Source organism: Gadus morhua, chromosome 20, assembly GCF_902167405.1.
Source record: "Gadus morhua chromosome 20, gadMor3.0, whole genome shotgun sequence".
Lineage (NCBI taxonomy): Eukaryota > Metazoa > Chordata > Actinopteri > Gadiformes > Gadidae > Gadus > Gadus morhua.
This window is the reverse complement of record NC_044067.1, coordinates 24,243,942-24,264,224: the sequence shown is the minus strand read 5'-3', so window position 1 is coordinate 24,264,224 and position 20,283 is coordinate 24,243,942. Positions and strand designations below refer to the sequence as shown.

The 20,283-nt window shown below is 46.5% G+C and overlaps 1 protein-coding gene across 1 annotated transcript in view; it reads right to left on the bottom strand.

The window, feature by feature from the left end:
- Window positions 1-8,954, bottom strand: part of frzb (frizzled related protein) — a 49,187-nt gene extending 40,233 nt beyond the window's left edge. Inside the window, exons 1-2 of the mRNA XM_030343408.1 lie at window positions 8,193-8,954; window positions 3,892-4,140 (exon numbers count right to left, since the gene is read on the bottom strand). Of these exons, the coding sequence (XP_030199268.1) occupies window positions 3,892-4,140; window positions 8,193-8,397 (454 nt within the window). The 5' untranslated portion in view covers window positions 8,398-8,954. The remainder of the gene's footprint in view (window positions 1-3,891; window positions 4,141-8,192) is intronic.
- Window positions 8,955-20,283: the final 11,329 nt, after the last annotated feature.

The window sequence follows — 20,283 nt, the reverse complement described above, 5'->3', positions numbered from 1 at the left end:
TATTTTGTCCCGCTCACGGACGCTCTGTCATCTACGGATACGAATACTTTTGCTACACATTTACCACCTAGGGGTGTTGCAAAACAACCTGCAAAAAACCCCACAGCTGAGACTTGCAGGAGCAGATTCGAGCAGTTGTAAAATGGTTTTGTGCTCGCTCATTAAAATGCTGAATTAACATAGCGTTCACAGATGTGCAACTTCCGATGCATTTGTTCAAATTTGGGTTTACGAATGCACACCTTTTGGGCATGTTCTCCGATTATGAAACACGGGTGTGCGAATGTGTTTTGCACCAACTGCGCTGCAATAATTGTAGCAAAAGGATTTGTGCACCTGTAACACAGATTAGCGTACTCGTAGACCCTATTTTGTGTTTACAATGGTATAAAAAATATATTTGTTTTTTTTACGACTACAAATGTACTGTTACACATTTGTGACTTTAGAGTACACATGCAAAATAAATATATACAACTTCAAATTTACTGTGACTTTAGTGTACGCATTCAAATTCTGCAGTTACAGGTGCTAAAGACTTTTGCTACAATAATACCTTCATACGCATCTGCTGGGGTATACTAGAAATCAGAGTACTTCCGGTTTCCAAGCAGTTTAAACCTGTACGAGTCGTTACTCAGCAATCACGTTCAACCTCGCGCGCAGCTGCGTGTTAAACTCCAAAACCTCAGTTTTACGGGGTACGGTTTTAAAGCGCAGCAATGCTAACTGACAGAGCAATTGGCCCTAGGTGTTTATGTTAGTGTTATGGTGAGGTTTAGGTTGTATAGCTCCGGGTTGTATGATTTAGGGTTAAGCTGTACTGGTTACCTTAAAGCCGATTGGAGAACCGGTGCCATGCCGTAATTCCGACGCCTCATTGTTCCGACGTCTCAATGTTCCGAAATATTTCCCATTAGATCGACATGCCACTATTCCGACGGTTCAATGTTCCGAAAACGAAACCCATTGGTCCGAAGGTCCGTTAGTCCGACTTTTCGAACTGGAGGCGCATTAGGCCGACGGTTCAATATGCCGAATAGGAAAAATAGTTTTTTACCTCGCTCGCTCCCTCTCCCTCTCTCTCTCACTCTCACTCTCACTCTCTCTCCAAAATACAACCTAGGCCTACATATCACGTTCACGATGAATTTTGGAGGGCAAAAAGACAACGCTTCACTTCATTTCGACACGATGTTGCAGCACCATGGACAGAGAGCGGAGGTCTAATTCTCAACACGGGCACGAACACACACACACACACACACACACACACACACACACACACACACACACACACACACACACACACACACACACACACACACACAGAGTGAGAGTCAGGCCCGGCGCCAAGGGCGGGCCAGACCGGGCCGGGCCCGCCCATTTGATGTCTTTGCCCCCGCCCACTTGATGTCTTTGCCCTTGTAAAAATAAAATGTATTTTACTTTTTTATTTTATTTTTTATGCTAAGATATCTATGATGTCAGATACTATTTAAAATCTCAAAAAATAATTGTTAAACTAAATAAAAAATGTGTAGAAAATAGAGATGTGATTGACATATGTGTAAACCTATCGCTATTCAGAATTCGTCACACCGAACGACGGCATTAACCGGCAAATTCAAATTAGTAGCCTAGCCTGCTCTGGTGTTTTAAAAAGAAAATGGATATCAGACGCTGGTTAAAAACTAATTGGCCTACTTATCCGGAAAAAAACCCTGCAGTTACTGCAAGTAAAGTTAGCTCTAACCCTGACCGGGCTGAGCCTCTTGCTGGAGCTGGATTTGAGTTCCCGCCGCTAGCTGTAACAACGCAGCCGCCATTAGCCCTCTCCTCCGAGACGCCTTTTACCTCTCACTCCGACCCGCCAGGAGTAACAACACCCTCCGCCTCCTCCTCGCCTCCACCAATCATTTCCTACAAATTCTGGTGAAAAGAGTCTGTTCACATGCGGACGTCATGGGTCCCGACCGGCGCTTTCATTGGATTATGCGACAATGTTTTGGCCGAGCACATGATGCAATGTTGCGAAAGTTTTGTATGTTTATGTTTATTTGCTCGTCTGCGTGGCGCGGAATATTGCTGTTGGCGTCTGTGGTATTTAATGTGCCGCCGCGCACACAATGCAAATGTGATTTGTATTTGGCTGTTTGTGTGTGTTAAAATGTAGGCTATTATTTGCGAACTGCGTGCGTCTTAAGGCAATGCTGTTGTTGGCCATGCTGATGTGTTTGCGCTGCTGTGGACTGTTGCAATTGAGTTTTTTGTAGGCTACACCTGTCTGTCATAATATAGATGTGGGCCCTCCCACAAAATCTACGTGCCCCCTGTATAGATTTGCTCTGGCGCCGGGTCTGGTGAGAGTGAGAGTGAGAGAGGGAGCGAGCGAGGTATAAAACTATTTTTCCTATTCGGCATATTGAACCGTCGGCCTAATGCGCCTCCTTTTTGAAAAGTCGGACTAACGGACCTTCGGACCAATGGGTTTCGTTTTCGGAACATTGAACCGTCGGAATAGTGGCATGTCGATCTAATGGGAAATATTTCGGATCATTGAGACGTCGGAACAATGAGGCGTCGGAATTACGGGCAGGCCCCCTACCATCCATACTGATTGGTCAATCCACTTCATGATACTTGACCAATAAGACCAATTATTAGTATGTGAAAACCCATCCGTGTTCCCTACTATCCAAGTCGGTGAACAGGAGGGAATAAACGAGGGAATAATAGATCCTTTGGGATTTAAGCATTAGAAGAAAATATATAAATTAAGGAAAATGTAAGTAAACTGAAATTATGGGTTCCTCTATAAAATTCATTCATCATGAAGAGAGACATACGTACAAGTTGAACTGCATATCAGGACATGCTGGTTCAAGGTTTTCCCTTTGAGTCGATGTGTGTGTGCCAATAGGTAAATATTTGGCCGTGGCCTGTTCAGTGACCTTCTACCATTGTGGATAGCTTCATTTAAAGTGACCGGGCCATTCTGGATGAACCAGAAAAAGGGTTGGAATCTAACAAGTACCATACGAGTGCCCGCATCTCCAGTGCTTGGCCCCCTCATAATGAGTGCTGCCTCGCCCCCTGATAATGAGTGCTGCCAGGCCCCCTGATAATGAGTTTTACCTGGTACCCTGATAATGAGTGTTACCTGGGCCCTCATAATGAGTTTTACCTGGTCCCCTGATAATGAGTGTTACCTGGGCCCTCATAATGAGTTTTACCTGGGCCCCTGTTAATGAGTGTTACCTGGCCCCTCATAATGAGTGTTACCTGGCCCCTCATAATGAGTGTTACCTGGCCCCTCAAAATGAGTGTTACCTGGGCCCCTGTTAATGAGTGTTACCTGGCCCCTCATAATGAGTGTTACCTGGCCCCTCATAATGAGTGTTACCTGGCCCCTCATAATGAGTGTTACCTGGGCCCCTGTTAATGAGTGTTACCTGGGCCCCTGATAATGAGTGTTACCTAGGCTGCTGATAATGAGTGTTGCCTGGCCCCTCATAATGAGCGTTACCTATGCCCCTGACAATGAGTGTTACCTTGCCCCTCATAATGAGTGTTACCTAGGCCCCTGATAATGAGTGTTACCTGGCCCCTCATAATGAGTGTTACCTGGCCCCTCATAATGAGTGTAACCTGGCCCCTCATAATGAGTGTTACCTGGCCCCTCATAATGAGTGTTACCTGGGCCCTCATAATGAGTGTTACCTGGCCCCTCATAATGAGTGTTACCTGGCCCCTCATAATGAGTGTTACCTGGGCCCTCATAATGAGTGTTACCTGGGCCCTCATAATGAGTGTTACCTGGCCCCTCATAATGAGTGTTACCTGGCCCCTCATAATGAGTGTTACCTGGGCTCTCATAATGAGTGTTACCTGGGCCCTCGGCCTTGACGATGGCCTCGGGGGAGATGCAGACGCCCCGGTCATAGAGGGGCAGCTCACTGCAGGACAGGCTCTCAGGCCAGCTGTGGTTGTAGAGCTTCATGACGGGCTCGCAGCCTGACTTGGCCCTCTCACACACCGCCTTGCAGGGCTTGATGGGCTCGTGCTGGAAGTCGATGGTGCAGATGGGAGCGTACATGGCACACAGGAGGAACAGTAGGTCCGGACTGCAGCCTGTACCTGTACACAACATGGAGGATCATGACCAACCTGTCGGGCTGTCTGTTCCTCTACCTGTCGGTCTGTCTGTTCAATTACCTGTCGGTCTGTTTGTTCATCTACCTGTCGGTCTGTCTGTTGACCAACCTGTCGGGCTGTCTGTTCATCTCACTGTCGGTCTGTCTGTTGACCAACCTGTCGGTCTGTCTGTTCATCTACCTATCGGTCTGTCTGTTCATCTACCTGTTGGTCTGTCGGTCTCTTCATCTAACTGTCAACCATATATCTATCTTGCTGTTTTAAAAAAAACATTCTTGTTTTAGCCCTCTTGTTTACCCCTGGTTGGCCTCCCGTTGGCCCCCCGTTGGTCTCCCGTTGGTCTCCCGTTGGCCCCCCAGTTTGTTTCCCGTTGGTCTCCCGTTGGTCTCCTGTTGGCCCCCCGTTGGCTTCCCTTGGCCCCCCGTTGGCCTCCCGTTAGCCCCCCGCGGGTCTGTCGGTCTCTTCATCTAACTGTCAACCAAACATATCTATCTTGCTGTTTTAAAAAAAAACATTCTTGTTTTAGCTCTCTTGTTTACCCCTGGTTGGCCTCCCGTTGGCCCCCCGTTGGCCTCCTGTTGGCCCACCCCCGTTGGCCCCCCGATGGCCCCTGGTCCGTTCCAAGCGCTCAGGATTATGAAACAACCAGAGCAGCCCTTCAGGGATTCTCTGCCTAAATTCCCACATTCAACTGTTTATTAGAACACATAACAAGGGCGGCCCGGTCAGAGGCTTTCAAAAACACTAGCCCAGCGGTTCCCATTAGGTAACCGCTGTTTGAAGAAGCCAATCACAAACTGCCCACTGCCTCTCTTAGTTGAACACCAGCAGGACATGATACCTGGGTGAGAATAGCCAAACCAGACCAGTAGGTCAGTGGAGGATCTCTTGTTTGAATGATATATGTAGGAAAGCCATTGAATGCTGAGCCATCTGTCTGTCTGTCTGTCTGTCTGTCTGTCTGTCTGTCTGTCTGTCTGTCTGTCTGTCTGTCTGTCTGTCTGTCGTATGTACTTAAAGCCACTTTTACACATATTTCCTGGTAAATAACTGTAATAAACTTTCAGACACAGCGAGATATTTTCAATAATCCCACATGCAGCTAGGTTCTGGAATATTTCCTTCTTGCTCCCTTTCACACATGGAATAGCAATGGGCCAAGGGAGAGTCCAGCAGAGGGCGGTAATGCAGCACCCAGAACCGCCACCATGAACCCTGTGTAATGAGAGCTCCATTATTTAGGAACTTGTCCAGTTTCCAGCCATTCCTGAAAAAGAAGCTGTTTTGCAAACAAAATAAACTGCATTAATATCGGATCACCAGAAAAGCATCGGGCCGTTAAGATCAACAAATGGATTCAAAGACGTCCTCATCAGAGCTTTGGCTTGCTGGCTGCTTGGTTTGCTCCATATGCCGGCAGTGATCCAGAATGGTACTGGGCTTTGAGCAGGCAAATTGCCGTTGCAGATTTCCTGGAATATTGACCCATTTATATTTGCATTTCGGGCATTTAGAAGACGCTTTAATCCAAAGCGATTTACAATAAGTACCTTTGATAGAAGAAAGAGAAACAACTCTAATTGATGTATGTATATATATATATATATATATATATATATATATATATATATATATATATATATATATCCCTGTTCCAATTCACACACAACCCCATGCAGGATATGGGAGGGAAGTTGCGGGGCAGGTTGTGTTTCTCAACACAGTCCTCTGACTGCATCCAATAGTGGTGAACTACCATCATAGACATATAATCATCACTATCTGTTACATGTACTGATTATCCAGTCATGGTCCTATACTTAACACTATCTGTTACATGTATTGATCATCCATAGTGGTGAACTACCATCAGAGACCTGTAATTATCCCTGGTATATGTATTGATCATCCATAGTGGTAAACTACATCTTAGACCTATATTTATCGTTATCTGTTACATGTATTGATCATCCATCTCATTAGCAGTCTGCACTATGAGCTAATTCTTACTTGCACTGCAGTATGTGAATATAGCTCGATTTTGATAACATGAAGATGTGAAGTAACATGGCACAGCTCGTTTTAAATAGCCTACCAACTTTCTCAAAAAGAGAAAGTTGGAAAAAAAAGAAGTCTACCCTTTATTTAGTTATCGAACAGGGAAACTATCTCAAAATGAATGTCTACAAACCATGGATGAATTAAAGAATGCACTCCCACTTATCATAGCCCCTCTCCTCCCCCAATAGCCCTTCACTGCACTGTTTTACACTTGGATTATAAGTGAAACTCATTCATGATTGAATCCTTCAAATATGTTGCTTATTTGTATGCAAGGAAGGAGCATAATCTATCAGCTGTCTGAGGTTGAGGTTGGAATCCGTCTGTTTGGGAAATGGAAAATGCAGCATATTGGTGTGGTAACTGATATAAACAGTTGATATGTTTTTCTCAGGTTTTCCTATCTTTTCTTTGTTAGTGCCTGGTGGAACAGGACCTTAAGAATGAAAGTCACTAGCATGGTTCCCCTTCAAGGGCTGCTTCTGTCCTCTGGTCTACTCTGTAAGGAGATCAGCTCCTCACAGAGTAGACCGAGGTAATGCCTCTGTCCTCTGGTCTGCTCTGTGAGGCGCTCAGCTCACAGGGGTTCGAGAATGTGCTACTCCATGCCAAAAGTTGTTTTATTAAGGTGTTTTCCCCGAGGACTGCATCATTCCAGCAGGAATTTAAAATCATATATTTTACATTCCAATTGAATTAAGAATTCAATGTAAATTACTCTTTGAAAGGGTGTGACAAACTTGCGTTATAATGCAATAAAATTATAATTTTATCAGTGGCATAACAATAATAATGGTTGTCTGGATGTTTAGTGCCATTATTCCTGGGAAAATGTATCATAAAACAAAAGCAGTTATGGTGACAGACCCTCTCCCGAACCTCTGATTTATGCTCTGGCTTCGTGTCCAAGAGAGGTTCAGGAGTGGGTCTGTCACCATAACTGAGTTGGCTTCCCAGCCTCCACTATGGCCTTCAGGGCTGCTTCCACTTACACCCCAAAGACCTGGTGCCAGTCCTTCCTCACAGCTCCCACTAACAGCCCGAAGACCTTGTGCCAGTACTTCCTCACTGTCCAAAAAAAACCCTGAGAAGCTTATCCATGCATCTATCGCCTCCAGGTTGGATGACAGCAAAGGTCTCCTGGTCGGTCTTCCAAACATCACACACACAAAACTGCATTACGTCCCAAACAGCATGTCTCTCAAAACGCCCCCCCCTGCCTGAAACAGCAACCTCCTACAGCTCCACAACGCCACCGGCCCTCGCATCTGCCAGCTGCCTGCTCCTCATCCCAGGAGGTCTCCAGGCTCCTCAACCTGGAGACCAGGAGACAGGAGACCAGGACAGATCTACCTGGAGACCAGGAGACAGAGCCTTCTGTGCAGCTGACTCTGGAAGTCCCGTCAGAAGCACTGTCTCCCCATTCAATCTCAAAACCTTCTCTGGACTCAATCACAAACCTTCTCCCCATTCAATCTCAAAACCTCCCCATTCAATCTCAAAACCTTCTCTGGACTCAATCTCAAAACCTTCTCTGGACTCAATCTCAAAACCTTCTCCCCATTCAATCTCAAAACCTTCTCCCCATTCAATCTCAAATCCTTCTCTGGACTCAATCTCAAAACCTTCTCTGCATTCAATCTGTCCTAGCCTACCCTCGTATTTTAGAATTTATATATCTATAATATGATTGTTTAATGATAATAATACATAATAATAATAATAATCACAATACAGAGCTTAAGTTGTGTGTGTGTGTGTGTGTGTGTGTGTGTGTGTGTGTGTGTGTGTGTGTGTGTGTGTGTGTGTGTGTGTGTGTGTGTGTGTGTGTGTGTGCACGAGTGAGTGAGTGAGTGAGTGAGTGAGTGAGTGAGTGAGTGAGTGAGTGAGTGAGTAAGATTGAGTGACTGAGTGACTGAGTGTGTGAGTGTGTGTTCAAATCCGTAGGTCAGTCAGTCAGTAAGCAGCCTTACCCAGTAATCCTTCAAACTGCTCTATGGCTAGCACCGCGTTGGCCTGGGTGCTGTGGTGCAGATGGTTGGGCATCTTGGTCATGTTCCAGGGCATGGAGCCACAAAGCGGGATCCGGACCGGCTCACATGTGGCGGCGCTGGCGCGTGACGGCATTCTTAGCAGGCAGGCGAACGCCAGGAGCATTGGCAGCGCGTGAGAGGTCATCCGTTACTCTGAGACGGGTCTGCCGGGGCAGGTAGGTCCGAGAAAGGTAGACCTGGGACAGGTAGGGCCGGGACAAGTAGGTCCTGGTAGTTCCGGGACAGGTAGGCCCGGGACAGGTAGTTCTGTTATAGGTAGGTCTGGGACAGGTGTGTCTGGGACAGGTTTGTCCGGGACAGGTAGTTCCGGGACAGATATTTCCAGGACAGGTAGGTCCGGGACAGGTAAGGCCGGGGCAGGTAATCCGGGAAAGGTAGATCCGGGACAGGTAGGACAGCTGTATTCAACACGTTGATGATGTTTTCACTCCGTAGTGAGGCTCAGCGAAGGGTTAGTGGTCCAGGGAGTCCTGGGTTAGTCCTGTGTCCGGGACCACAACGACTTGAGCTGTCGAGTGTGACTTAATTGAATGACTAGTTGTGAGAGTTAACTAAATTAAGTTAGTTGTCGATTGAGTTTACAAAACAGCGAGTTTACAAAGTCGATGTCGAGTGAGAGTGTACAGAGTGTTACAGTTGTCCCTGTGTAACTCTGCAGAGAGAAAAGCGCTGCTTCTGATTTTCCACCTAAACGGGAGTGACCTCATAGCGAGGAGCTGGCTTCTGATTGGCCCGTTAACCCAGCCCCCCCCCCCCCCCCCCCCCTCTCTCTCTCTCTCTCTCTCTCTCTCTCTCTCTCTCTCTCTCTCTCTCTCTCTCTCTCTCTCTCTCTCTCTATATATATATATATATATATATATATATATAATATATACAGGTTCTAGGTTCCAGGTCTTCCAGAACCCTTCATGTTGACAGTGGTTCCAGGCCTTCCAGAACCCCTTCATGGTGAGAGGTTCCAGGTCTTCCAGGTTCCAGGCCTTCCAGAACCCCTTCATGGTGACAGGTTCAAGGGCTACCAGGTTCCAGGCCTTCTAGAACCCCTTCATGGTGACAAGTTCCAGGTCTTCCAAGTCTTCCAGAACCCTTTATGGTGACAGTGGTTTGAGGTCTTCCAGGTTCCAGGTCTTCCAGAACCCTTTATGGTGTCAGTGCCTCCAGGTCTTCCAGACCCACTGCATGGTGACAGTGGTTCCAGGCCTCCAGATTCCAGGTCTTCCTGAACTCCTTCACGGTGACAGTGGCTCCAGGTCTTGGAGCTTTCACTCCGCCTCAACAAACACCAACACCCAACTCCAGAATGTCGGTGGATTCGAGATGTTGGCCAACAGGAACCCAGCGACAGGAGCCAGGGATCAACACTGGGCCAGGGATCAACAGTGGCCCAGTGTTGTGTTGGTGAGGCAGTGAGCAGCTCTACAACCTCATGGCAACACGCTGTTAGGGTGAGGGTTAAGAACCAGGTTGTCTGCAGATAACACACAGTGTATTTGTCCATCGTGTAATTGAACAGGAGCTGTGCTTTTACCTCTCTCTCAGCCTCTCCCTCCCTCTCTCTCTCCACTAAGCCTAACTCTCTCTCTCCCTCTCTCTCCCTCTTTGCCTCTCTCTCTAATAACCCTAACTCTCTCTCTATCTCTCCACTAACCCTAATGCTCTCGTCCCTCCCTCTCCTCCTGACTCAGCACTTTTTCTTCCATGTCTGCTAGGTATCTCCTTACTAATAGAGAGAGAGAGAGAGAGAGAGATAGTTGGCAGGCAAAGCCCTGCAACCATGAAATAAACACACACACACACACACACACACACACACACACACACACACACACACACACACACATGAAATGGAGCAAGGCTGCAGGATCACATTTCACCATCCGTTAAGTTTCCTTCTAGCTGTCTGTCTCTCTCACTCTTTCTTTCTCTCTCCATCCAACCATTTCTCTCTCTCTGTCTGTCTCTCTGTCTTCCTGTTTGTCTGTCTGTCTCTCTCTGTTTGTCTGTTTCTCTATGCCTGCTTGTCTGTCTCTCTCCTCTCTGTATCTCTTTCTCTCTCTGCCTGCCTGTCTGTCTCTCTCACTCAGTAGGTCTTTCTCTTCCTGCCTGCCTGTCTTTCTCTCTCGCTCTCTGTATATCTGTCTCTCTCTGCCTGCCTGTCTTTCTCTCTCTCTGCCTGTCCCTCCCATCTCTCTGTTTATCTCTGTGTTACTCTCTCTCTCAGCCTGTCTGACTCTCTGCCTGTCTGACTCTCTCTGCCTATCTGAATCTCTGGCTCTCTCACTTTCTCTTTCTGTCTGTCTGCCTGTCTGACTCTCTGACGCTCTATCTGCCTGTCTGACTTTCTGACTGTTTGACTCTCTCTCTCTCTGCCTGTCCGACTCTCTGCCTGTCTGTCTCTCTCTTTGCCCTGCTCTTAAAGAGATTTCTTGGAACAGCAGGAATAATTTCCAAGATAAACAAGACTGCAGCTGTACACACACACACACACACACACACACACACACACACACACACACACACACACACACACACACACACGCGCGCGCGCGCGCGCGCGCGCACGCACGCACGCACGCACGCACACACACACCTCCTCTTTCCTCTACTCCTCTCCTCTCTTCTTTTCCTTTCCTCTCCTCTCCTGTCTGCTCTTCTCCTCTCTCGTCTCCTCTCTCCTTTCCTCTCTGCTCCTCTCCTCTCTCGTCTCCTCTCGTCTACTCTCTCCTCTCCTTTCATCCCCTCTCCCCTCTTCTTTATATACTTCCACTCAAGTCAAAGTACATTTATTATTTTATATCTGTACATTGTTAAATATTAAATCCTATCGATACAATAAGTATATTATGTTGTATTATTAAATTATATCAGTGTATTATTATGTTATATCAAATAATAAGTTCATGATATACTATATTATGTACTTATTATATTCTATATTGTTATATTTGATATGCATATGACCCTACTCCGAACCTACAGTACTGTAGTGCTACAAGAAAGTACCACAGGTTACAACCTACAGGACCTGAGAATTAAACATAATCTTTATCTCCATCTAGTGGTCACTTCGAGGCGTTACACGAAAGAGCGTCCGGCTTTTTAAGGGGGAACTATCAGAGCCCGTCTACGAAGAGCCTAGGTATGGCGTCACATTAGTGCAATAATTCACTAATGTGATAAAAGATGCATTCGGGCGTATTACATTATTCCACACGCGTAGATATTACCTCAGCGCGCGCAAAACCTCTCGCGAAAGATGTTTTTACGCTCTCGCTCGAATTTAATTTTGGCACTATGGGGGAGGGAACCAAGGCAGGGCGGGCTTTCCTATGATTGGCTGTTTCTGAAGCGCGATATTTGATTGACAGCCCTCCTCAGCTCTCCTCTCATTCAATTCTGAATTGTACAGTTAATGGCTGAAACGATAGTTACTTATTGTAACTCTAGATTCTATGAGTATAGGGGCAGCCTTTTAAGGCTATCGATATTGGGTTATCCCTAGGCGTGAGCCGTAGCACTGAAAATTTGTAATCCCCGACCACCAACAGCGTGGGCCTCAATAACGTCCGCGTGCGGCGTGCCTCAACGACGTCCGCATTTCGCACATATAGTCGGGCGCCGGCGGACGTTCTGCTCCCAATAAACAGCTTTTCTTCAGCTATTTAAAGGACAATGAGGCCGACACTTCAAAGGCTGCGCCTATACTCATAGAATCTGGAGTTACAATACGTTCAGCCATTTACTGTACAATTCAGAATTGAATGTGAGGAGGGCTGTCAATCAAATATCGCACTTCAGAAACGGCCAATCACGTTTGGCCGTTTCACGTATCGCCCTGCCTTGGTTCCCTCCCCCATAGTGCCAAAATTAAATTCGAGCGAGAGCGTAAAAACATCTTTCGCGAGAGGTTTTGCGCGCGCTGAGGTAATTTGTGCGCGCGAGAGGCTGTTTTGCGCGCGCTCAGGTAATTTGCGCGCGCGAGAGGCTGTTTTGCGCGCGCAGAGATCATTTGCGCGCTCGCAGTTAATATCTACGCGTGTGGAATAATGTAATACGCCCGAATGCATCTTTTATCACATTAGTGAATTATGGCACTAATGTGACGCCATACTAGGCACTTCCTATACGCCACATTGTACCGATCTTGGTTGTACTTCCATTAGACATCCACTGGGGGTGATCGCAGGCGAGTCCAGATTGAATGGGAGTCCATGGGGCTAGACGGCTAAATATATCTCTTTCACCTGCTTGTCGTTGAAGTATCGCAAATTTTATTGTAGATTCCGCAAGTTCAATATAGATTATAGCTCAAAAGTCAAATGAATGAGTACTTATGTCCTTTCGATTTCTTACAGTTTGTGCCGTTGTTGGCTGTACACGCTAGCATTCTGCTAATGAATGCTGATTGGTCAGGGACAGACTTGCGACTGATTACGACCAGAGACCCCTCTTGATGGCATCTGAAGCTGAAGTACAATCGGAGGACTTTCTGTCAAAGTTAATTTTTGCGGACTGTATTTATATTTTCCTGCAGGCACTTTTATTTTTTATGTAGTTATGTATGGTTAAAGTACATGGGTATAAATGGAATTTCTTTAATTTCTTGTGTTCAATGTGTTATATACAGTAGCGTGCGGTGCCCCTTCATTTCGGTTGGGTAGAAACTACTGGCGTATGACCACACCCACAATTTATTTATTATGTATATTTTGAGCTACATTAAAACATATTAACTAAACTAATTGTGAGTAAGATTTAAAAATAAACTAATAACCTAATGTTACTGCACGCTTTTGAAGTGCCATCCGCAACACTCGTCGTATGATGTCGGGCTAATTAGAATAGCCTATGTGCAATGGAAACACCAACCCTGCAAAGTCAAAAATTTAAGAGGACAAATACGACATTATAGGGAAGTTATTTCTTCCATATTTTATTTTAACAATCTAACAACCATTTAACAACTGGCTTAGTGAGTGCATTGCAATTACATGAAAAGTAGAAATACAAGTCATCAATCAAGCAGACCTTTGATTTGGAACTTGGCCCGACGATGTGTGCAAATCTCTCAATAACAACACTTTTGAAATCCAATATTTCTCAATAACAGCTGTTTAAATCAGGTAGGAAATCAGGTATACAATTTTAATACCTGCTGAAATAAATAAATAAATAAATAAATAGGTTTCAATGCCAAAAGATAAAGGCGGAGTAATTCGATTTTAAACAACAGTCCTAGAATATGACCATGGGGCAGACTACTTTACAACCATATGGGCATATAGCGCGGATTTCCATTATTATTGCAGCCTGCAGGGTTATGCGAGAAACATACGGAGGGACACGGTCGTTGAGCTCCCCTGCCCCACATTGCATGACTCGTTAAACTCAACTAGAATCGCCACCATCAATTTGATATCAACAGACCAAAAATAGTCGGAAAGCCTACAGAAACTATAGATAGTTAATGTGACAATCACATTATTTAAAATACACTTGGAGCAATGATTTACTGAGGAACTACTTTTTTTTTCCCCTGCTTTTGCAGGGAGTTCCCCGCCCCACCTGCCCATATGGACGGCACGCGCTTGGTTATATACATGGTACGGTATGACAACCTTAAATAATACAGTCAATGTCCCGCTCAATATCATTTCATCTGTCATTGTCTATTTTTCGGAAATAAAGATAGTTTAAAAAAAAAAAAAGATAAACAGTGGAAACGGATTGTCCTTTTTTTCCGTTTCCCAAGGACAGAATAAGGTAACGTTCATTGCTTGCTCCTGTATGAATGGTCCTAGGCTACCTGAGGCTGCACCTGGTAGGGAAAGTTGCGCTGGAGCCCGGGTAAAATCGCACATGGCTTATTCAAGTTGCGCACTAGACATTCTCTAAAGTGTCAGGGCTCAAGCACTTAAAGGTCCCATGACATGCTATTTAATGTATTCTTTAATATTGGTATTAGTGGGCAACTAACACAGTATTCATAGACGTTCGTGAAATTCAGCCGTGGTGCAGAGTTACAGCCACTCCGAGCCAGTCGCACATTGAGCTTCCCCCAAATACGCTGTTTTGGTGTCTGTTGCTATAATGCAAATGAGGAGGAGCTAGGCGGGTCAAGGAGAAGGGTGGGGGTGTGGCCCTGAGCAGCTTGCAGCCACGGTACCATGCGCTCTGTTTACAGTGGATGTATTGCAATGGCGAGGCGCACACAGCCTTTAGCCGTGTTCTGTAAATATTCTAGAACACACGGGAGTCCTGGAGCTCTTGTGGTAGAAATTAACCTTACATTTTATGTTAAACTATGATTATTATTAGGCCTACATATCATATAGATACTTTAATAGTGGAAAATAGCTGATCACCTTTCCCCTAGATGTTATGTGCCATGTGGCACCAGTGAGTGGGTCCAGTCTATTCCCATCTGATGTACTCTCTGAAGACAATGCTGACATTCACACGTGTGCATCATCTCTGTTTGTATAAGGATAATATATGTTCAAAAGTCACATTGGGACCCAGAAGACATGAGAATTTGCTGACATCCACACAGTATGACCCAGAAAAACATGCTATGCACATCAATATTTGATGAAAGTCCCACTTTGTATTGTGTAAGGATTGGGGATATAAGGAGCAGTACGGGAGTCATTCAGTAGTGTGTATTTGCAGATATCACTCGGCTTTATTGTCTCTCGTTTGCGGGTGGCAATAAACTCTCCATCTATACTTGACCTGGACTCTCCGATTCCTCTTGCCTATAGCTAGTTGAAGTGAATTAGATAAGTCGTTATTAGAAATCCCACAACATTTGGCGTCACGAACAGGATTGAGGAACAGAGACAGCCCGGCTGCTGGACTGCGGGACGGGGCACGAGCGGATCACACAACCCTAGCGCTCATCAAATTCCCGGTAAAGTTGAATTACCATTAATTAATACGGTTGTTTGATCTGTTCCTGTCCTGTCTGGCTGCTCGGCGGCAGGTAAAGCGTCTCTTCAGTCCAACGAATCAAATTAATCATTGAAGAGAAATTGGGGAGCTCCGGTGAGAGATAGATTGTGCACGCACATAGCCATGACCGGTCTGTGCTTTTAAATAACCAAGACGCTTTGTGGTTCTAAATTGATACAAAGTTGTTATTATTGTTTTTCGTTAAGTAGGCCTACTATAAAGTCCTGTGGCTGTCTTCTAGGGGAACGAATTAGTGTCAAAGTTCCAATAGAACAGCGCAGGTCCGCGGGTCGAATGAGTGCGTACTTGTTGGACTTTTGAGATCCCATCTGGAGTTATGAGTTATGAGTCATGAGTTAGAATTCATTACTGTGGATGAATTCGTTTTTATTTAGAGAAGGGCTTCCTTGGAGTGCCGACTAGTGAATTTTCAATTCAAGTTGAACTGCAGATCGTGCACCAATTGATAGTGAATTTCTAATTCCGATCTTGGCATTTTAAGAAAACAGGCTTCTCGCACTTTTGAATAGATAAGTCTCTTGGTTGGGGTACCGTTTGAGTTGGTTTTTGAGAAGTTTCTTGTTTGTTCGTGATCTGGTTGAATGATTATATATCCGACAGTTCATGTTTTAAGCCAAAGGCCAGCTTCAGCGTTCGGCCAATCTTTTATTTTGCATTTAAAGACGAGTGAGTGACTGGTTCCAGTCAATATCTTGTGCAAACAAATTCGATACACTATTAAACGTTGTATAAACTGCTTTCTTTCTGTATTTAAGTCGTGTTAGGATTAACACGACTCCTCGGAGGCTTTTACAATCCGTTTTGCTTTTAGTTTATCCTGTCATTAATAAGACAGTCAGAGAATAAATAACTTGTCTGGAACAAGTGGGAAAAACCTTATCTAGGGGTGTGTTCTGTTAGCCTGTGGCCAGAAAGGGTGGGGGCCTATAGGAGCAGAGCTGATCTAAAAATAGCTGGGACGCACATCCCAATCAACAGAGAGAGATAGCAACGCACAGGAGGAGTGCGCATTTATAGCCTTAGAGATAATAAAATAATTTGTCTAACGAGTAGAATAAACTAAAATAAATTGTATTGAAAATAGTGTTTATATACCTAGAGAAGATTAATATGGCACCGACGGCAGTGGAGATTTTGAGTAGAGACCGTCCATTGCTTAAAAAGAAGATTAAAAAGATCTCTGAGAGATGGAGGAAAGAAAAGAGAACAACTGGAGAAATAACAAATAAAGATGTGAAAGCTGAGCCATTATCCCGAAGGCTCAGTCACCACCGTATAACACAGGATTGTATCCACTGATAACAGGCACGGTAGATATTAAAGGGGAGGTCGAAGTGAATGCAGAAAATAAGGGAGAGAGTTTCAGGGACAGACACAAGGGGGGGCAAAGTCCAGCAGCATTAAATCATTACAGAGCCCCCTAAGCGCTCGAGTTACATGAGAAGCATGGTAGAGAGAGAGAGAGAGAGAGAGAGAGAGAGAGAGAGAGAGAGAGAGAGAGAGAGAGAGAGAGAGAGAGAGAGGAAGTGAGTAAGAGGAAAAACCAGGCCGGGTGTTTTTTGCCAGGCACCCGGCCTGGTTTTTGGGGGCTCAGAAAACTCATCCTAGCTCAGACTGAAGCTGAATGTTAGCTTCCACACATGTTGTGTTTAAAAAATAACAAACTTCTTTGTTTACTTATTTATCGAGCGGTCACATCGTGCCATGAAGTGATTTCAGTCCACCGTTGCAACCTATAGACCTGCATGATTTTATGCAAATGTACATAACTAAATGTCAGAGGTAGTAGCAAAGATATGTCTTTTTTAACTTTCACGCTTCTTGGAGCTCTAACTGAGTAATCACAATCGCGTTTCTAGTAGTGTTGTCAGTCACGATACTGGATTTTCTAACTTCAACACTATACCTGGAAAAATATCGATATTCTATACCATTTTCGATATCAGGGGAAAGTTTTTTTCAGGAAAGAACATACCCAAAGTAAATAGAATATATCTCCACAATTGCAAGGGTGATAATGTCATCTTTGTGCCAAAAGAAAGATTGTTGTGTGTTGTGTTTGAAAGACTGACACGCACACGTGTTGCTTCAGAACGTACACTGCATTTCTTTACTTCAGTCTCATGTGTCGATCAAAACTTCCTTGTTTTACAATGCTCGCGCATTACACGTCATGTCGCATCCCATAATAATCACACAGTCTCTTAAAGGAACCGTAACCACTATTTAGCAACATACAGCAAACCCATGTATCACAGTCTGACCATGTTATTAGAACATAACATTATTAGAACATAACATTTTCCTCCCCCCACGAAAAAGCAAACAGCATACCACCCCAACTATCAACCAACCCAAACATTTGTCAAGAAAACTGAACATCTAATCAAGATATCGAAAATGTACAAGGCAAGAATCTGTGAAGACAACCGCTAGACTAAACATGGTAATTCGTGACATAGTCCTGCAAGGCAACAGGCCGAGCCCTGGCCCGCACCGGCCTCGGGTCCGGCACCACAACCTCCTGGTGTGGTGCTGCGGGGGGTGCAACCGGGGCCGGGGGTGGGCCCGGATCAGTGGCCACGTTGCAGGGGAATGGTGACTGGGCTCGTGCCGTGGCCAAGTGCTCAGAGAGGGGTGCCGGGACTTTCCTCAGCCTACTAGCATGCCACCGTGATCCGTTGTCGAGCAGAAATGTGGCGGGGCCAAGAAGGCGACTGATCTGTCTGGGTTGGGACCAGAACGAGGCCAACTTGTTGTGTCGCTGCGGCCGTCGAGCCCTGACCCAGTCTGAGACCTGAAGGGACGGTGGCCTCGCCCTGCACTTCTTGTCCAACCTTTCCCTCGTCTCCTGCTGCCGTGCTGCAACAGTCTCTCGGATTCGGGCCAGGGAGGGCATGGGAAAGTCACTATTTGGTGCTCGGAGCCTGTGTAATGGCAGTCCCAATTCTCATCCGAGCATCAGAAACGCTGGTGACACAAGCCTGGTGGAGTGATGGCTTGCTCTGTAGTGCAGCAGGGTCTGGTTGAGTGCCTCCTCGAATGCACAGCCTTGGGCCAGGTGTGCACGAATCCCGTTCTTCAGTGTTGCATTAAAACGCTCTACTCCACCGTTGGCCTGTGAGTGGTAAAAAGCGGTTCGGATGTGCTTGACACTCCTGCTGGCAAGAAAGTCAGAGAACTCTGCAGATGTCATCTGCGGGCCATTATCTGTTGTTATGGCCCGAGGCACGCCCCAGCGGGCAAAGAGGCCATCCAGTATCCGAACCATGACGTGCGACGTCACCGTCCCCACTGGCACAACCTCCGGCCACTTAGAGTGGAGGTCGTAAACGACCACCAGGAAGCACTGGTGGTGGGGAACACCACGGCCATGGATTTCCCCACAGATGTCCAGCTGTACATGTTCCCAGGGACGTGAAGGCCAGGGGAGCGGTTGCAGGGGAGGGGTTGAAGGGGGTCCGGTTTTCCCACTGAGGAGGCACGCTGAGCAGTCCTGGACCAGATGTTCAATATCGCGGTCGATGGCTGGCCACCACACCAACTCACGGCACCGCTGCTTGAGTTTCACGATTCCCAGGTGACCCTCATGTGCCATTGACAGGACACGTGCACGCAAAGTGTTTGACGGCTCTCCGTGCCGTCATGAAGCTGCGACAGGACAGCTCCAACTGCAGCAGTGGAGGCGTCGCAGGTGATGAAGGTTGGGCTCGAGAGGCTGAAATGGGCGAGGACAGGAGGTGAGGTTAATTGTTTTTTCAGCATGAAAAATTACTCAGAGCACTGTGATGACCAAGCCCACGGCTCCTCCTTTTTCAGGAGCTGGCGGAGGGGTGCTGTCGTTTGTGAGTAGTTGGGCAGGAAACGCAAATAATAAGCCGTCATTCCTAGGAACGATGCAACCTGTGTGATGGAGGTTGGTTCAGGGATGCGTTGTATTGCGTCAACGTTGGAGGAGAGAGGTGCAATGCCATCAGCTGAGAGGCGGAATCCAATAAAGTCCACAGTCGGTACTGAGAAGAGACATTTCTCCCCGTTCAGTGTCAGGTGATGTTTGGTGAGGGCCACAAACACTCTGTGTAAGCGGGCATCGTGGGTGGCTTGGTCTGGCCCATGCACCACAATGTCGTCCAGGTAAACTGCTGTCCCCGGGACCCCAGCGAGAATTGTAGACATGACCTTTTGGAAGCAGCTGGGGGCAGAGCTAAGACCAAACGGCATGCGTGTGTACCTGAACACCCCAGCGTGTGTCACAAATGCTGTCAGGTCCCGGCTGGCCGGGTGAAGGGGAACTTGCAGGTAGCCCTGGCGTAAATCCAACTTTGTGAAGACCGTTGATCCATGGAAAAGAGAGGTGAGCTCCTCAGCTGTAGGTAAAGGATATTTGTCTGGAACGACAGCTTTGTTGACCTGTCGCAGATCCACACAGACCCGGAGGCCCCCTGACTTTTTCTGTGCGACCACCAGGTTTGAGATCCAAGGAGCTGCATTTATTGGCTCGATGATGCCCTCTTCTAGCAGGGAGGTGAGCTCTGCAGTGACGCCCTCCCGGAAGGTGAGTGGCAGGCGCCTGAGGGGCTGCATAACTGGTGTCACGGCAGGGTCAACCAGGGGCCGATGAGTGAATGCTGTCAAGCGGCCCAGGCCGTCGAACAGCGCTGGCCACTGCTGGTGCATCGTTGGGAAGACCTGCATTATAGCTCTTCCACTATTGTCCATCAGAGAGAAGCCCAGTGCAATGAAGAAATCGAGGCCAAGAAGGTTGGTTCCCCGCTGTGCCACATGAAAAGGGAAGGAGGGAAGGTGTATCGTACCATAGCGGACAGGCAGGTCAATTGTGCCCACAATCTCGATGGCAGAATTTGCATATCCCCGCAAGCTTGTGGATGGGGGTCCCAGTGGCATGCGGGAAAATAATTTCCTGTATGTGGCCAAATTGAGGAGCGACGCTGCAGCCGCAGTGTCCAGGATGAGTGGCACGCTTACCTCCCCCAGCCGCACTGTGCAAGTTTTGAATGATACTCGTGTAGAACGG